We start from the raw sequence: 18,330 nt of genomic DNA on the forward strand, positions 1-18,330 counted from the left end.
TACAGATAATTTAGCAAGTTCAATGTCATACAAACCTTATCAGCCATACATCCTGACATGACAGTCTATGCATAGATAAAGTAACGTGTATCTGCTTAGCATACCCCTAGATGAGAGAGAGATGAAGCAGGGACCCCCTCTATATTGTATAACATTGTGCTGCAGATTAAACTCTTTTTTTTTTACTTTGTCTGCTCTGTTTTTCTAGTTTTTTGCTAGTTCTGGCTGAAGTACTCCTCATAAAAGGGATGCTAGGGTTCAAGTGGCTAATATCATATTACACAAAGATTTGGCGGCCCCCCCTGTAATAACTCTGAGGTCCTCTAGGGGTCCCAGACCCCCTTTGAAGACCCCTGCTCTAAGAGATTCAAGCCTGCAGTGTACTATTACACAATGGAGCACAGTAATTAGTCCAGTATGGGGAGTTAGTTAAACTAAAGTGCATCTGCAGGGTGGTTTGTTGTATAATTGTTGTAATGTACTTACAAAAACCCATCCCAACAACAGTTCCTCCTTTGTGTAATAGCATAATTATTCCCAGACTTGAATCTCTTGCGCCTAATTTATGCTTCGAAATGGCGGTGTCACGCGCCAAAAACAGCTGATATACAAGCTCACAACAAGTCACGGATGCGACTCGCTGTGAGCTGCGACACGTTGTGAGCTTGTCGATCTCTTATTTTCACAAGCATTAGAGCTTTCAAATGGATAGATGTACCCTACCGAAGCTGGTAAATCCTATGTAATATAGTGTAATCATAATGTACTAATGCTGATTTTACATGCACTCCATTCTATAATAGCACACTAATTCCCAGACTTAAACATGGCTCCTAGATGCTTCAGATGCCCTTGTTTTGCTGTTGTTTTAACAGCTGCTTGAATGTATCCTAGTGTTTTTTTTGCAAAACAGTGTCCTTGCTAATGTACTTACATTACGGTTGGTAAGTACACAATGTTCCATTATTTAAGTACAGAGTATCAGTGTGTTATGGTGTTGTGTTTTCGTTTGTGTAGCCGGATGGATAGCTGGTTATCGTGCCAGCTATACTGTGGGCGTACAAAGATGAAAACATGTGAAGAGACCAAGATGACCTGACATCATAGAGAGAATATCGTCTCTGTCGCGTTGAAACCTCACACTGCATATCCAAGACTGTTACTTTTCAGGATTTAAATTAAAAAATAACAAAAGCAGCAGTTCTGCCAGCTTGAGCTTGCAGATCTGCTACTTTTGAGGCTTTTGTGTGACGCTGTAGTACGATCAAGTAGGGCGTTAATTTACAAAAAAAAACACAAAAAGGTCAAATATGGAGATAAGAGGTTTCTGCCCGACAGCGACGATATGCATAGAGCCATGCCACAAACAGGCAGACGGTAATCTCCGCTCCTTCCGCTCCTCCTTACCCCGTTAACCCAATGAAGTAGAGTCTCCTCCCAGCTGGAGCCTCCACCCAGTCGCTCTGTGGCCCCGCCCGTCTTCACCACTGCCAACGTCTCCATGGCACCGACTGCCATCAGGGCGTCCATCACTGCCAGGTGAGCGCTCTGCACCAATCGCATGGGAGAAAGGAGGAGAAGAAGAAGAAGAACAACAGTCAGGGGTGGGGTGGAGATGCAGAGAAAGCCAGACGGCCTTTACGGCCTTAATCAATTGTGGCTAACTGGATAAACGCTGGCCTGTGGCAGCTCTACTGGTCTGGCAGGGGAACGGCCCGGAGATAATGCAGTAAAGGCCAAGGGATCACTCAGGGCTTTCGGTGCCATGAGGGTATTTACCATCTAAAGCCACCAGGGGTCTCCACGGGGTTGCATCTGAGTCAGCAGAAACATTGACAACATGGAAGCTGGTATGAGAGTCCACAGTGAGCACGTGTTGTGTATGTGTGTATGTGTGTATGTGTGTTTGTGTGTATGTGTGTATGTGTGTATGTGTGTGTGTGTGTGTGTGTGTGTGTGTGTGTGTGTGTGTGTGTGTGTGTGTGTGTGTGTGTGTGTGTGAGAGAGAGTGAACTTTGGATGGACATTTCTACTATCAGTGAAACATTTTGCCAATATAGGATTTGATAACATGAGGGCCGTCATTCCTCAATTCCTTTCCCTTTGTGGATGTACCTTCTCTCTGGCTTCCCCTGTCTCCTTCTACCTCCTCTGCTGTGCAGTAAATTATGTCCGTATGACTCACGTGGGACAGACTGCAGAATAGAGTGAGCGCTGTAACTGACTCACCAGGAAGCATTAGAAAAAGAACCGTATTCTCTTCCAGAAATAAGAATTCCACAACTGTTTTCCAGTTTGTGTGTGTGTTTGCATGCACAGGAAGCACAGTATGCAAGACCAACACAACAATCACAGAACATTTTACATCACAGGCGTAAGTAAGATTGTAATGTTACAGAGGTCAATGTCTCCAACCTTTCCATCCCAACCAACATACAATACATTACTGCCTTTTTTCTGAGAAGCGATAATCCATTACGCAGCCTTTTACCAATGGCCAGAGCCCATTAAAACACACTACCAACATTATAAGCTCAGTTAGAAAGAGCGCCTTAAGTCCCATAAGATGGTTAGCTCATTAACCACCATGTTCCATTCACGCTACGGGGCCTCAAGCTACACAGAACGTGTACTCCATATTGATCTATTGCTGCCTTCAAGTCAACATAGGTTATCCATTTGCTTCAAATATTTGAGCTAGCTGAAGAGCACCTGATTTATGATTAAATGTCCATTTAAGCATTATTGTCACATCACAGGTTTACAGTAGTAAAAAAGTGGGTGAAATTCGTTTTCGCGCATAGTTCCCATCGTATCGTCATTTCCATAGAAAAAAGAAAGGGAATAAGAAGAGGGGCGGGAGGGGGCAAGGGGGAAAGGAGATCAAACAAGAGAACAAAAAAGTTATGTACATATTTACACACGGTACCTGAGATAAGATAAAGGTGCGTGAGCATAGCAGAAGACGTACAGTATACTGTGCATGAAAGAGGAACAGTCACCTGCAAATTAAAACAAATCAAACACTCCAGGTCCTCCCCGTTTGTCTCATATTCACATGTATTTATTTAGTTTAAGTTGGCTGCAGTTAGTCACCAACCCACCATAGACCAAAACTTCAGAGTGGATTTATTGTCTATAACAGCTACAGCTACACTACATTAACTACCCTTTAAGACCTGGAACGCATCTGTGTCACTTTAGATTTCTTTGGCTATTCAAAAATAGCAGATATACAAGCTCATAGCGCAGCACCGAGTGCCGCGCTATGAGCTTGTAGATCTGCTATTTTTGAAAAATCGTGAACATTTTTTTTTTTCAAAAAACTGTAAGGATTTAGATTTTTTTAAAGAATCGCCTCAGGTCTTAAAGTGTTAATACCAGGCAGGCAAAGAGGTGGAAAGAATAACAGAAGAGGGTGTGTATGTCACGTTGAAGGGGCTTCAGGAGAGGCTTCCTCTGGCAGGCATGCAGCGACCCCCCCAGAGCATCACCAGACACCAGACACCATCTGCAGGTATTGGACACCTATCCCCACTCCAGTTACCCAGATCATTTGAACACCCAGCTTTACTTGCAGAAGCCCAGGAACGCCTGTACCCTGTCTTTGATACTCAAACCATGCAGTGTACTGTACTGTAATGTACATCTTCATTTGCACAACAGGATGACTCAACTCAAGCCTGTTTCACAGTGCAGCTCAAGATGCATCAGCACTTGTTTTGCAGTATCCCTTTCTTTGCAGTATACAGTTAAGTGACTTTGGCATATGCATATCCTTGCATTGTGCCTTGGGAATGTCGCTGTGAAAGTGCTTACTCATGCGCCACCAACTCGTTGTGCATTTTATAGTACTTGGCAAGTAATGCTGAGCATTGGCCTCCACTAGCCTAAAGCTCACTGGGCTTACACAAATCCATGGCACTGCAGTAGGGTTTAATGTTAGGCATATTATATTATTTTATATCCTCGCTGTCGGTCAAAAAACCTGTCCCAAAAAACATTACTTTTCAGGAAATATTTGTTGTTGTTAGTACGTTCAGTGGTTAAATATTTATAAAACCCACAGACATATGGCATGTGATTATAAGCGAAGATTTTCAAAATATTTCAAAGATGTTTCAAAAATCAAATCATGCGGATCTAGGGATCCACATGGGAACAATGTGGCTCCAATGCGGATCTCAGCCGTGGCTCCATTGTGGATCTCAGACTTCATGTGGCCAGCCTATGACATCAGTTGTCAATGGCATCAGGCATACAAAGTCTGGCCCTGATCAATCCAGCAGTCTGAGATTAGCTCCAGACACAAACACACACACGGCTAGCCTATTGCAGAGCTGCTACGTAACGCCATAAAAATAGCAAAATATTGCCTATCTGAGCTTGTAGATCGGCTGTTTTAATGATACGACAAAGTATAAAATAGGGCTTAAGGGGTTCAATGACCAATAGCGTTAAGTTATCAAAAACATAAAAAGATGAACTATGGAAATACAAGGTTTCTGCCCAGCAGCAACGATTCTTTCCTTCTGTCTCTACCCTGAAAATGTAAAAAAAAATCACAAACTCTATTTGTGCTCTACATAATATTCACCAGCAGTACTGTGGGGAGGGGACCCTCCCTCTTCACTATTGGCTAAGTGCAAGAAGCTCCCAGAGTCCCAGTTATAATAATTAACTCTTGCCGATGGGGAGGACAGGCAGGCCACCAAAGAATTCTTATCACAGGGGCATTTCTCCAATCCCTTAACCTCCAAGTCTGAGCCTAATCTGTGTAAACCAGTGCCTGATACCTTTTACTACTTTACAAATTCCATGTTAGAGCTGAGGCATTCTTATTAGAACCCCTAAAGCTGGATTTATGCTTTGTGACAAATGTCATACTGCATGGAGTGCGATGTGTTGCTTAGCAAAAATAACATAACTGGGAAAAGGATGTGTGGACACATCAGTCGATAACACATTATTTTGGCTTTACAGTGCCCCATACGAGGGTGGACGGCTATGCCGTTTCTCACATCAGATCAGGCCTGTCTGCATGTCTGTCCACTCAACCTTGTTGTAAAGCGCTGACCCGTCAGAGCAGGCGGAGGCAGGACAGGGCGATGCTAGCAAAGGCCTGTCAGATAGCATTGGATCTGGCTCTCTAGATGACTGCAGTCAGGCAGTCAGAACTGTGGGGCCAGGACACTCTTAGCCTGCAAACAGCCTGTCCTAGAGGGAGAGTCTCTCCCAGTATGCCTGTGAGACATGTCTTGTCCAGTTAGTGGAAAAGGTCTGCAGTACAGACGGAGACAAATGGGCAGATACAGGGACAGCTGAGGGACAGAGGTTTGTCTGTAGACTGAGGAATGCAGGGAACCACCGTCTCTACCAGGAAGTGACCGGTTCACAAAACCATTATACGGGTCAAATGATTATCGTTTCAGCCAATGATCATGATTTTTACAATTATCTGACATGCTTGCCCGGTCAAAAAAAAAAAAAGAAAAGGAGTCCCATTTCATGTGATGCGTGCACTCCTCTGATGCAGCCACCACTCTCTGAAAGGTGAAGCCTTGTAGTCTGGCTCAAAGTCACGCCTGCAAAATTATTGGATTAGTTGAAACATTGACAATGACTGACGAGGGAATAGCCAATAAACACTCTTTTCCGTGTCAGTGGGAGAGGTGCGGGAAACGGGGAAAGTCACAGAAGCTCCCAGAACAGAAGCATTTGCCTTCACCACATGGCATAAAAGCTGTTTAACCCGGTAGGCAGAGCATGCTAAAGTTATGTAACTCACTCAGTAGCTGTCACAAAGACCATACTATACAAAACTTACAATACTAGTCATCTCTCTCTCTGCAGTTGACCTGCTAAATAAGGCTAGACTCGGATCAACTCATTTAGCAGTTTTTTGATCTGGTCAAGAGAGAATCGGCGGATATGAATATAAGGTCTGTGCTCCCAAAAACAATTCCCCTCGGAAACCAGGGGCGTCAGCCGTCATAGTGGTAGGGTCAACCCATAAACATGTGAAATATCAGGAATCCGGCAAGTTTCTTTAAGTACTTCTTGGAACACTTTGTTTGGTATGTCCATGTTTTATTCAAACTCGTAGCAACTGGCGAGACTAGGCTACTCGTTTCGGCAATTATGTGGAGGAACAATAACATTGTGCACGCCAACCAGATACAGATATTAGTAGGCAGGCTCTAGACCGGATCACACTAGTCAACTGGGAACGAAAACCAGGCTTTCTACATGGTGAATTAAGACTAGATGAGCACTAGAACTGTATCAACTGCAATGTGTAATTATCATGTACTGTGCTTGTCATCTGGGATGCTCCTGCATTGCCTTGTATTGCTGTTGTCTCATTAGTCCTGGGGTGAGGCCAAAGACAGATGCTTTTCCAGCTGTGGTGTCCAAAGGTTATGGGATTAGACAAGGAGGCTGAGCTTAAGCCTGCTGTTACTTTAACAGCAGCCAAAACTATTAACCTCAACTCATCCAAGCAACAAACTGAAATATCTAGGCTAGACTAGCAATTTCTACAACATGAAAGAAGCAGACGATAAAATAGTTTGGACCTTGTGAAAAGCGAGAGAAGAAAGAGAGGAGAGGACTAGAGCCGGACAGATATATCGTTTGGCTTCGTTAGACTTGTTAACAGATTATGTCCCATTCTGGCATTGCACACTAAATTAATGAATGACAAAATGAATGTCCAAAACGCTGTCTGCGGCACACTCAAGTTAAGTCATATCTCGATAACCAGCCCATTTAAACCACAGGTGTAAAGTTAACGTTTTCTCATACCGAAACCCTCTTTCTAAATATGCATGCTACAGGTACAAATTCTGTTTATTTTTTTCGCTGCATTGGTATCGGCAATTAGATAGTCGATGTGTCCCAATTTGTAACCACTCTCTACCTGGTGTACCTATTTTGGGCATGTCAATGTAGGCGAATGTTTTCACAAATTTGTCGATGTTTTTCAAAATTATTTCACAATTATACACTCTATTTTACAACATATCGGTCAAAACTTCATTAAACTGTGGTCTAGGACTCTCCGATCAGCATCAAACCCAAAGATATGGCATCGGTCGGGTCGGGGCTCTAGAGAGGATGAGCATTAAGCAGAGAAGAATGGTGGTCTCAGTGAGAATGTTGTTGTTATGCTGTACAGTAATTATTCTGGAGGGAGTGGAGAGGGTAATTCATTACCAAAGAGAGGAATGAAAGGGGAGAAGCAGGGGGGCCTCGTGGATTCCCTGTTGCCAACGCTGGAGAGCTCGCTAAGCCAAATCACAAGTTTCCCTAATGAGAGAGGAGCGAGGAGCAACTCTGGAACACACAGCACACCGCCTGCCAGTCGGATCACCATAACAACCAGCCATCTGACCCACAATGCACCTTAACACAAGCCTGCACACAGTAGTACTCCCAGCTTAACAACACCGGCTTGCCATTTGGAAATGTCTAGCCGCTAGCAAGCAACACAGGATAGGGGCAGGAACACACACACACACACACACCGGTGTCGGAGAGGTGCCGAATATAGAGAAGATACAAGTGTGAAGGAACGCAGTCGCACACTCGTAGCCACGATGCAAGGAAAGATGCTAAGAACCAACCTGACAGGCAGAGGAAAATGAACATCAACCATCATTAATGCCATGTCTGCATATGTCAATAACAGCACAAACAAGCCAGAAGTAAAGGCACTTGCTGGTCATTACGTGTGATTATAATGAAGGCTAAATCTGATTATGTGTGAAATATGACTTAACACCCCCCCCCCCCCCACCCCCCAGTCTAGCGAATATAGCGACTGATGCCTATTACGGGGACAGATTGAGACATGGGGATCAGGCAGGTCTGGGGCCCGATTTGGGGTGTTGGATAGAACATTACCAAGCTGACTCCCACGGTCCACGGTTCTATCAGCACTGACATGCCTAACTGCTTAAGCAAGAAAAACTAGGTTAGCATTATTCCAATCCCCATCTGGATAAGGCCAGCACATTATGAGGTCTGGCAACAAGCTTTTATTGTCTCCACTCTAAAAAAGAAAAAGCATAATTGCTAGCCCACGCTATTTTTCCGTAACAGAGCAAATGTTGCGAGACAATGTTTACCATTACTGATCCAGGGATAAGAGCGTGCCAGTGCTAATTTCAACTGAGCTTTTGATTGATGCTCGCTTGACCGAAAACCTGCCGACACAGCAGTATGGTTTGAGACCAAGTGTTCAGAGAACGTTAGCAATGCTACGGCTACACAACTGACTTCGTAACGGTGGGAGCAAATATGGAAGCATGACCCCAATAGCTAGGGTTTTCCGTAGTATAATTAATACCATTACATTTTAACACACCGTTATATAGTAGCTCTCTAGAAACAATTACGTGACATATATAGGTTTGACGTTTCCAGAGATGCTAGATACACAGTGGTCCTCGCTGATGGGTCATATGCGGATGACATGGCACTCCCGTCTGGACGGCAGATTATCCCTAATCTTCACTGTCAGATCTTTATCCTCAATCTGAGGAGTGATGGGGGGCTGGGACACCATCGGAGAGAGAGAGAGAGCGCTACCAGGGAAAGACTGCCAGCCTTCAGAGAGGCCTCAGGGTGTGCCTTCTACACAGCGTTTCTTTCAAGATAACTAGACACTTTATGGATTTGCATGTCTGGTGCAGCATTGGCTGAAGTTTAGCTGCGCCAGACTAACGACGACGCAAGATTTGCCAGTTATCAAATGATACCAAAGCCAAGGTCAACACAGTGCATGGCTTGACACATGAAATGCTGTTAAGAGTGATTGAACAGGCACAGCTCGTGTTGGTGTCTGTTATGTGTGCACTGTGTCATACAGTAACTACTGTTCCCCTTGTTTGATATAATTTCTGTCAGGCAGAAAACTTGTATCTCCATATTTCAATTTTATTTATTTTCGAATAGTTTTGAAAATGAAAGTGGTTAAGTGTGTTGTCGGGTTTTTATAAATATTACCCAATGGAAAGCATTAACAAGAGCTTGTGACTATAACTACATTGGATCAACTGAAACACAGGTTCTTTCTCCCATTTCCTGAAAAGTAACCGTTTTGGACATGCAAGGTTTCTATCCGACGGCGACAATACATTGGAATTTGAGCTTTGATATACAGTAAAGCAGCGCTGCAGCAGATTCCTGCTGCTGCAAAGTAAAGCGGTTTACTGGCCAAGGCCCACATTGATGGTCCATCCGCCTAATGCTTTTGCTGCCGCATGACCCACTTTTCTGGCCTGCCTGCCACACTGCCAATCACCAGCACACACACACACACGCACACACACACACACACACACACACACACACAGGTCCAAACCGTTAGCTCACTGAATCCCAAATGCTTCCATGTCAAGGACCCCCAAATTAATCTGAAGCCAGGGACCGCCATACAAGATTTGTGTTGTTAAAATGTTTCCAAAATATTGTTTTTTTAACAGCCAATCTACAAGCTCACAACGCATCGTGTTAAAAGGGTTAAAGTGGTTAAACTTATTTTGATGTTAATATTAACAATTTTTGCTGGGGACCCCCTGGAACCTCAAGGACCCTTGAGGGGGTTAGCTGGTATGCTCACATAGCACTGCAACCAACTGCAAATGCAGCTGCAGCATCAGTAACAGCCAATTTGACAATTATGCAAAATAAAATAATTGCAATCAGACGATTATGTAATCATTGTGACAGGCCTACATAGCACTGCAGATGCAGCTGCTGCTGTTAATAGGCAAGTTTGGAGTTTAGTGCAAGGCCTTTGACAGCCAAAAGCTTGAAGTATTCTGACCTGATAGCATCACCCATAGCCGAGACAAAATACACACTCATGAGTCATGACATGTACACACACAAACACACAAAGCACACATGCATGCACATAGAGTATAGTATATGTACTGTCATGCACAGACAAAAAGCAAAACAATTTGCCTATCACATTACTGCCATACCATGCTAATGGCATACTGTGGGATACATAGCCACAATGTTGTAACCACTTAGTGGTTTTACCAGCAAATAAATTCTACCTTGAGCTGAGACATGTATTGCACAGTACAGGTAGCAGCAGCATTCAGCAGGTGAAACTATACTACAATTTATAGAGAAGTTATGTTATACAAGTCGCTACTTTTGCCCTACAGTTCCAAAAATGAAGACTGACGTTTCTTAATAAAATCTCAAATCTGTAATTATTTACACAATTACTTCTTACAAAACGTGAACATTTATGATCAAATGCAACAGAAGCTCTGCTGACTGTTTATTATACAATAAGGTGAATAAAATGAACCTCAACAACATGCAGGCTATGGTGTACAAATTGATTTAATCATCCAAAGCAATGTATTAGTCATATCCAAAGCGAGGGGAAATTGTTTAACAGATTGAGTAGCTCTAAGATAATAGCCCTACAAACTGCGATACTATGCAATTTTTTCTTCTTCTTTTTCTATATTTGTTTTAGATTACATCATCATACACACACAGCAGAAGCACATGCACCATTAAGCTCATCATCACCATGGCACTGGCAGGAACACACCTGACCTGCTTCAATGGCCACTAGAGAGCATATGGAGAGAACAGCTTTCAACTGACTGCAAGGGGAACTCCTGCTCTACAGATCCCAAGAGATTTCCTCTCTGGCTTTCAAAACACAACCTGTGTGTGCATGAAGATGGCTGGGCTTTGCTGGGCTTTGCGGTCGCATAATGAAGACAATGTATTGGATGAAGGAAGGATTTCTACAAAATACTTGGTTAAAAACTGGGTTACAGTGAACTTGCCTGCCTTGACAAGTAGGTCAGAAATGTAGTCGTTTCTCGGTCTGAACCACCAGCGTTTCCCATCTCCCCTTTCCCATTAAATGAATTAAAGTGAATAAAGCAAGCACATCCAATTTAAAAAGCTAGCTGCTGGGCCGAAGCAAACATCACAAAAGAATAGAGTCTGCACACTGGACATTTTGTAGCCTGGTAAACCCTCCCTCCGGAAATCTCATTTCCATTTGATTTCAGGAAGGAGTCTGGCATGAACGCCCATTCTGCAATATTGGGGAGTTTCCAGCGAAATCAGGACCTAACCGCGCCTATCAGCGTCGTCGCTCATCGTTCTGTGATTGACAGCTTACGTTGGCCAATCAGGTGTCGAGTTCGAGTGAGCCCGAATGAAGCCGAGTGCAGCCTGAGAGCCGCCGACAAAAGACGAACGGCAGCCATTGTTTTTTGTCCGAGTGCCGTCACTTCTTAGTTTCGTTCTTAAAACGGTCTCAAACTTCTTTTTTGAGGCACGGAATTTACTATTAACATATCGTTTGGATAGAATTTAGTTGTTTAACTTCATATATGTGGTCAATTAATCATGACAGAGCCTATTTAAAAATATAAATTTAGAGAACCGGCAGGGGCGGGGAGTGACACGCATGTATCCCAATAAGGCAACCTATTTTCGGCATGGCCGTCCCAAAAGTCCCGTTGCGTCACATAGTCTGGAGCTCGTCAAAATGAACTGCTGATTGGCTGAAGGGGGAAAACGATCATTGGTTGAAGGGGTTGTCAGTCAACGGTATTACTCCCGCCCAACTCCAGCCCACAGCCAATATTGCAGAATGAGCAATCATGCCAGACTCCTTCCTGAAATCAAATGGAAATGAGATTTCCGGAGGAAGGGTTTACCAGGCTAGACATTTTGTGCCTGGTATCCACAAGTTTCCTACGGCATTGTGGGCATCACTTCCTGTCGATTTGATCAGGTATCAGGGATCAGATCGACAGGAAGTGATGCCCACAATGCCCTAGGAAACTTGTGGATAGGGTGACCAGAAGTCTCGGTTTGGCCAGAATTGTCCCGATTTCAAGCTGCGGGTACCGAGTCCTGACAAATATCTCTAAAACACTAACATGTCCTGGTTTTCAACATTCATTAAAAAAAATGTATCATGTTCTTTTCATGTAAACATGCTCACCAAACCAATTTAGAAAACATGAACAAATGCATTGCGCGTCTGAATTCAATGCTGAGACTGATGTTTGTCAATCAGTCGTTGCCGGTATGCAACACCTATGGTGCGTATACATGTGCGCGTGCATGAATGAGCACGCGTGTGCACGACGAACGTGCACATTGATTTAAGGGTCCCGGTTTGAGGGGCTGAATATATGGTTTCCCTAGCCTGGTAGCTCTTACTCAGACCTTTACCATCACCTGCAACCAAAGCGACTACTACCACTGCATCAAATGTAATCCTTTACAACCCCCCCCCCCCCCCAAAAAAAAATAAGAAAAGAAACAGAGTGAGAGAAAAAGGAAGAGAGAGAGAAAGAGAGAGACAGACACGCATATTCATGTCAAAAGCTAGGATGAAAAACCAGTTTATCTTGATTCACAGCCTGCAAGAGCATAATAAGAACATAAGACAGGGAGCAGAGTGCTCTCTCGACACAGCATCTCCAGTTTCACTAGGAACTGTTCCGCCATTGTTCCCCACCTGATCTGGACCACCTATTGTGTTCCCGTCCAGGCTCTCCCTCCCTCCCACCTCACTTGTGAGTATTAAAGGCGGCATTCATCCCGTGTCACCCAGACCAGACTGCCGCGACCCTCCCAGCAGCCATCCACTCAGCTTCAGGGATCAGCTGGGGCAGCGGGGGTGGGGTTGGGATTCTGGGTGTTGGGATGAGATGGGGGTGTGGGGGGGGGGGGTCCTTTTTGATGTTCTTTAATCCCACAAATCAAAGCATAAACAGGCCTCACATCCACAACTAATGCCATCCTACCCCTTCTTGTATAGCCCCCCTGGTCAGCAGCTCTCAAGTCTGAGGATGATCAGCACATGGGTCCCTATGAGTCGAGTCAATGGCATGCTGAGACTCATCTGAAAAACTGGGGTAGCCTCTTCAGCCAACCTAAATCAACCGTTCCTTAAATTAATTTATTATGGTCAGTGAGCACACAGCTGCCAAACTGGTAAGGAATAAGTTACCGGTAAGTCTTCAATCCTGTTTGTTTACTCTAACCAAGGAAGTTTCCAAATAAACACCACACACACATCCTTACCATTTTGATGGGCTTGTGCCGGAGGTCTGCGTCGGTCACCGGCGTGCCCTGGTCGTCGGGGACCACGCCCCTCTTATCAAGGAGCTGCAGCAGGGCAGTGTTGTCCTTGGGGGGAGCATCGGCGCCACTTGCCCCCAGCAGCAGGCTGTAGGTGCGGCAGTAGAGTTCGGAGGACAGCAGGAGACGCGTGACGGGTGGTTTGAGGTGTTCCTGCTCATACTGGTCGCAGTAGAAGGGGTCACGCAGCTCCACGGGGACATTCTCTACACGGAGACAAAACACAGAGATGTTTGTCGTCAGAGAGATGCCTGGGAGTAGTGTTACTGCTAGAGAGATAACTGTTAGTACTGCAAGCAACAAAACACAATTGAAGGGCGGAGAATGGAGATGATAAACAGAATCTCTGAGTGTTCTGTAAATAGGATAGATTAGGGAGCGGGCGACATGACACCATCAAGTACTAACCTCTTCAGTCAAAGAAAAGCAGAGGAGGGAGTCTTGTGATCTTGCCCTTTGTAAGTGGTTCTGGATAAGAGAGCATCTGCTAAATGCCTAAATTGTAAATTATAATGATGGAAGAACCACCATGGCTGTGTGTGCAACGAGCACGCTACACAGGCAGATTGAGACAACTGGTGACTGGTCTATACCCTGGGGCTATAATCATCCGAGTGAGTGAGCCTAGCAGGGGTTAAATGAAGCATGCTTGTTTGTGTATGTGTGTGCGCTAGAGTGAGAGATAAGGTAAGGGGTCGTAAGAGCTAGTGAGAGGAGTAACTATACAGTGTGTGTGTTGTTTTAAATCACCCGTAAATAAGTCAAAAGGCCTGAAGGCAGCCAGTGGATATGATGACGAGTTGGGTCTAATTTCACCTTCCTACAGTAAAGTCTTATGCGCTTCCCTCTGTCTGCAAACTACACAGTTCTCCCTCTCACAGATATGATGCCACGGTGCATTCCAGGACCCATCAGGGTCACATGTTTATCCAGAGCCAGTCAACAGCTATCGTGAACACATCCAGTAATCAGCAGGCGTCAGGGCTAGCGAGGCATGGTGGCCCAGAAGGTTAGCGTCTGAGGATTACCAGATGCAATGCCACTTGTTTTTTCAAGGCCTGTGATAATCTGTTGCTGTGTTTTGGGACATCAGATCTCCACAGAACCAAATGTAAAAACCTGCATGTAACTTGTGTTGTTAAATAAAAGCGAGGTAGTCAGAGTGAATCATGGCCGGAGCCGGGTACAAACAGGGAAAACTTGAATTCCCTGTCTGAATAGCCTAGTGGACATGTGTATCAATGCTATGCACTGTGGTAGCTTAATTCGCAACAAGCTGAGGAGTAGGCAATTAATTAAGCTATTAGTATGCTAAATAAACTTTGGACTGTTTCTTTTCTTTTTGCCAGTAAATGAGACCAGAATAAATATTTTCCCTGAAACACACACACTTGACTGACACACCCTCTAGGGAACTGGTTTCTCTGCATTCAGAGCTGACAAAACCAAGCCAGCACCAAAATCCAATAGGCCACTGATACTCAACCATCTGAATTTCAAGGAGTCAAGGACCCTTTGATATGCATTAGACCACGGACCCCCATTTGGAATGATTTTTAGATCACAGAGCCCCATTTGATATGATTTTATTTTATCTCTGGGACCCCAATCTGCACTGTAAAATCCTCAGTGTTTATTTAACTCTGAGAGTGTACAAATGGAACCAAATATGAACCCGTACAGACTTGTCTTGCAAGTGTCCATTTGGCTCCCTGGTTGTCCCCGGACCGACGTTGAGAACCACTGCAGGAGCCTACATGAGTAAACAACAAACACAACACGCTGAACTCAGCATTGCTCTTCTTTTGAAATGCCCAACAGCCAAACGTTGACCTTGATGAAATACTAAACACTTCAACAACTGTGTTTGTGTTTGGTGCATTACCGAGAGGGAACACTAAAGGATCACCACCACAGGTGAGATATGGCCATGCTGTTGCCTCATGACATTCCTGTAATGTATCCATTGACATCAGACAATACAACAAGACAAAAAGCATGACACGCTCAGCGTGCAGAGAGAGAGAGTACAGTGTCCACGTACTCCCTCTCGCTGCCTGATGACTATAGGTGGCAGAACAACTGTGTGACTCACGCCACATGGCCCATTTTGTTGTGACACACCATTGTGTGCCTTTTCAACTCCGATGGGCAGGCTAGGGGCATATGGAAAAACCCTTCCAAATGTTCACACTTTCAGTCACTACGGTTCAGGTACCACTTAAGGCCCATTTCAAAATGTTTTGAACATTTTAACAATTTTGACATGCCCAAAGTAGCCAGGTTGAAAGTGGCTAACACAAAATAACACACATGAGGGGAAAAAAAACTGATGACTCACTGTCACATACCGATAATGACATGTAAAAATAGAAAAGTAAAAGAAAATGTAAAGCCGGATGCAAATGACACAGCTCAGAGATTAATGCGGTTGATAGGAGCATCATTTCCCTACAGGAGAGGAAAGTGGAGCTATGAATGACTTTGGTGTGTCAGACGCACCGCAAAAACAAACCGGGTGAAAATCCAGACCAAACCATTTTCTCATTAAATATCTCAAGGATATAGATATAGAGCAAGACAAGAGCAACGACAGATGGTGGAGGCCTATTGCCTATCTATGCATAAGAAGAAAAGAAAACATCACCTGAATGTTTATACCACCACACACACACCCACGGGATTGTACTGTATTTAGATAGCAAACATTTGTGTCTGCGTGCAGAAATTAGCTGAGTGAAGCGGCAGCCTGCTTATTACTGTCACGTCTGAGAGGTTCAGAGTCTATCAGTTGGGCTTTGGTGAGAAGGCAAAGGTTAAATGTGTCTTTGCAGACAATTCTGGAGAGTGGGTTGTTGCAGCCATATTATTAAACCACTTGCAACCTGCCATCCCTATTTTATAATAGGTAAGTAATAGTAAGTAATAACAGTAAAAAATCACACCCTGTGTGAAGGTAGCTGCGCCTTTGATACATTTTGTCATCGATATGTGTTTATAATGTGTTTATAGCCATGTGTCACGTGAAGCTTGACCAATCACTTTGTTGACGCACCTGACCAATCAGACCATTGACGCACACGGACAAAGTCAGGTATAGAGCGGCTAGCGCCGCTAAAAAGAAAGAAAATCTAACGATAACGCATCGTGATACATTTGGAGCTTGCTATTTTAGCCATTCATCGTACCACAAAGGGCTTGAATGGCTAAAAAACACAGGCCACAACATAGAAATTGCTGACTGACTTAAAACATAACAATAAATGAAGATGATTACTGTATGTATTGTAATACCACTACTACAGACTACTGTAGGTAATGGATTTAAGGCAGATATGTTCAATTTGGCAACATTGCTTTAGTGAGCTCAGCTGTGTAAGCTTTCACAGTATCTATCGCTGCTGACCTGCAGGCCTGATAGGCCCGATAGCTGGAGATAAAAAAGGGCCATGTGTCTCCTCTACCTAATTGATTGATTGAGTTAGCAATAGCATGCTGGTCATGTCACAAACATTATGCACACACGTGTCTGGCAGCCGTCACCAGACACAAAGAAACAAACTCATCCAAACACAAGGGTCAGCTGCTGAAAACAACTGCAGTGTGTGATGAACCAGGCTACTGTAGTTCCTCGGGGAGAATCAGTAATAGGGCTGCCTGCAACTATTGATTATTTCCTTAGCATGAAGCTTCTTCTTGACGCATGCTTTGATCATCAAATTCATAATCGACTGAATCGATTCGTCTGAACACATTGTGAGCTGTTAGATCAGCTATTTTTCCTTTTTAGGGGAGGGTTAGCGTTAGGGTTTCCCTAACCATATACATTTTGTTTTCCCCCAAAATGTATTATTTTCTTTGAACTGTTTCACCCCTAATCAGTAAGGTTAAAACCTATGTCCCTCCTCCTCCTCCTCCTTCTTCCACTTTAGATCCAAGTGGACTGACCGTGCAGCATTGGATTTTGAGCCGGTCGCCATGGTAACTGAGTGAACATTAAGAAGCTCTTTGTATTAATTAAGTGGCACCGCCGTCTGCAAAAACCGGCTGATGACGATGCGAGTTGCCTGGCTGTGTGATAGAACCCCTTCAGGAACCCTGGTGGTGCGGATTCAATAATGCATAAGAGCTCAGATGTGCAGAAGTGTGCAAACTAAGCATCCAGACAGAGGAAGCTGGGGCTCAAATGTCATCCTTAGCAATAAACAATGTTCCTTTTATTCTTAAGGCTTGGTTATTCTACACTTAAGTGGCATTTGTTAGCCTGTACAATGTCCTCCGAAAACTATTGTAAACTTCTGATTGCTGAAAGAGTTGTTTTTCTCCCATTTTTTGGGAAACCTTTTACAGATGGAATACTTTAAAAATCACCTTTGGTTTTATGCCTATTGGCTGTAGCTTATGTGAATGTCCTGGAACACGGAATTACAAAACGCTTCATCACGTGGCCAAAGGTATCAAACAGAGACGATTATATGCTCTGGTTTTAGTACAAAGCCAGGTCTTGTTATAATGCTCCAAAATGGCAGCAGTGAGAGAGGAGGCGTGTCGTTCTCTAGCCTACATGTGACCTCAAGTCCTTAATCCCAGCACCTTGATGAAAAAATAGGCATACGAGAGAGTACAAAGCAGAGACTACACCCACAAGCCTGGCAGAGAACACCAACTCTCTGTAGTATAATACAGTGGTTCTCAACCTGTGGGTCGGGACCCCCAGGGGGGTCCCCACATGATTTTGGGGGGGGTCCCCTGATGACAGTAAAGTGACAATTTAAGGACTTTTAAGACCTTTTTTGATACAGATAAAAGCTATTCAATGAAAAAAGACCATTACTGCATCAAAAGTAATCAACAAACTATACTATATTATTATTATTATTATTATTATTATTATTATTATTATTATAAAACTGGTCAAACATTGCTCAAATTGTCAAATATTATAAGAATGAGGAAAAAATAGTTGATCTACAAGCTCACAACGTGCGTTATGAGCTTGTAGATCGGCTATTTTCACAATATTTATTTGTCGAACCGAGTCAAACTAAATGTTATGCCTCAACTGACTACAATTCCGAGTGCTTATCAGGGTGGGCGGTGGGGGGGGTGCAGAAGATGATAGTGTACTGTAGGCATGTTCTATGTTATGTAGAACTGTAATATTTCCTA

At 43.9% G+C, this 18,330-nt stretch overlaps 1 protein-coding gene across 2 annotated transcripts in view; it reads right to left on the reverse strand.

Moving 5' to 3' along the window:
- The window catches only part of camsap3 (calmodulin regulated spectrin-associated protein family, member 3), a 36,111-nt gene that overhangs the window by 12,848 nt on the left and 4,933 nt on the right, over positions 1-18,330 (reverse strand). For both annotated transcript variants that reach the window (XM_084071032.1, XM_084071031.1), the window contains exons 2-3: positions 13,105-13,367; positions 1,408-1,548 (exon numbers count right to left, since the gene is read on the reverse strand). In XM_084071032.1, coding sequence (XP_083927158.1) covers positions 1,408-1,548; positions 13,105-13,367 — 404 coding nt within the window. The remainder of the gene's footprint in view (positions 1-1,407; positions 1,549-13,104; positions 13,368-18,330) is intronic.

This window comes from Gymnoscopelus microlampas (assembly GCF_963454915.1).
Source record: "Gymnoscopelus microlampas genome assembly, chromosome: 11".
NCBI classification, from domain to species: domain Eukaryota; kingdom Metazoa; phylum Chordata; class Actinopteri; order Myctophiformes; family Myctophidae; genus Gymnoscopelus; species Gymnoscopelus microlampas.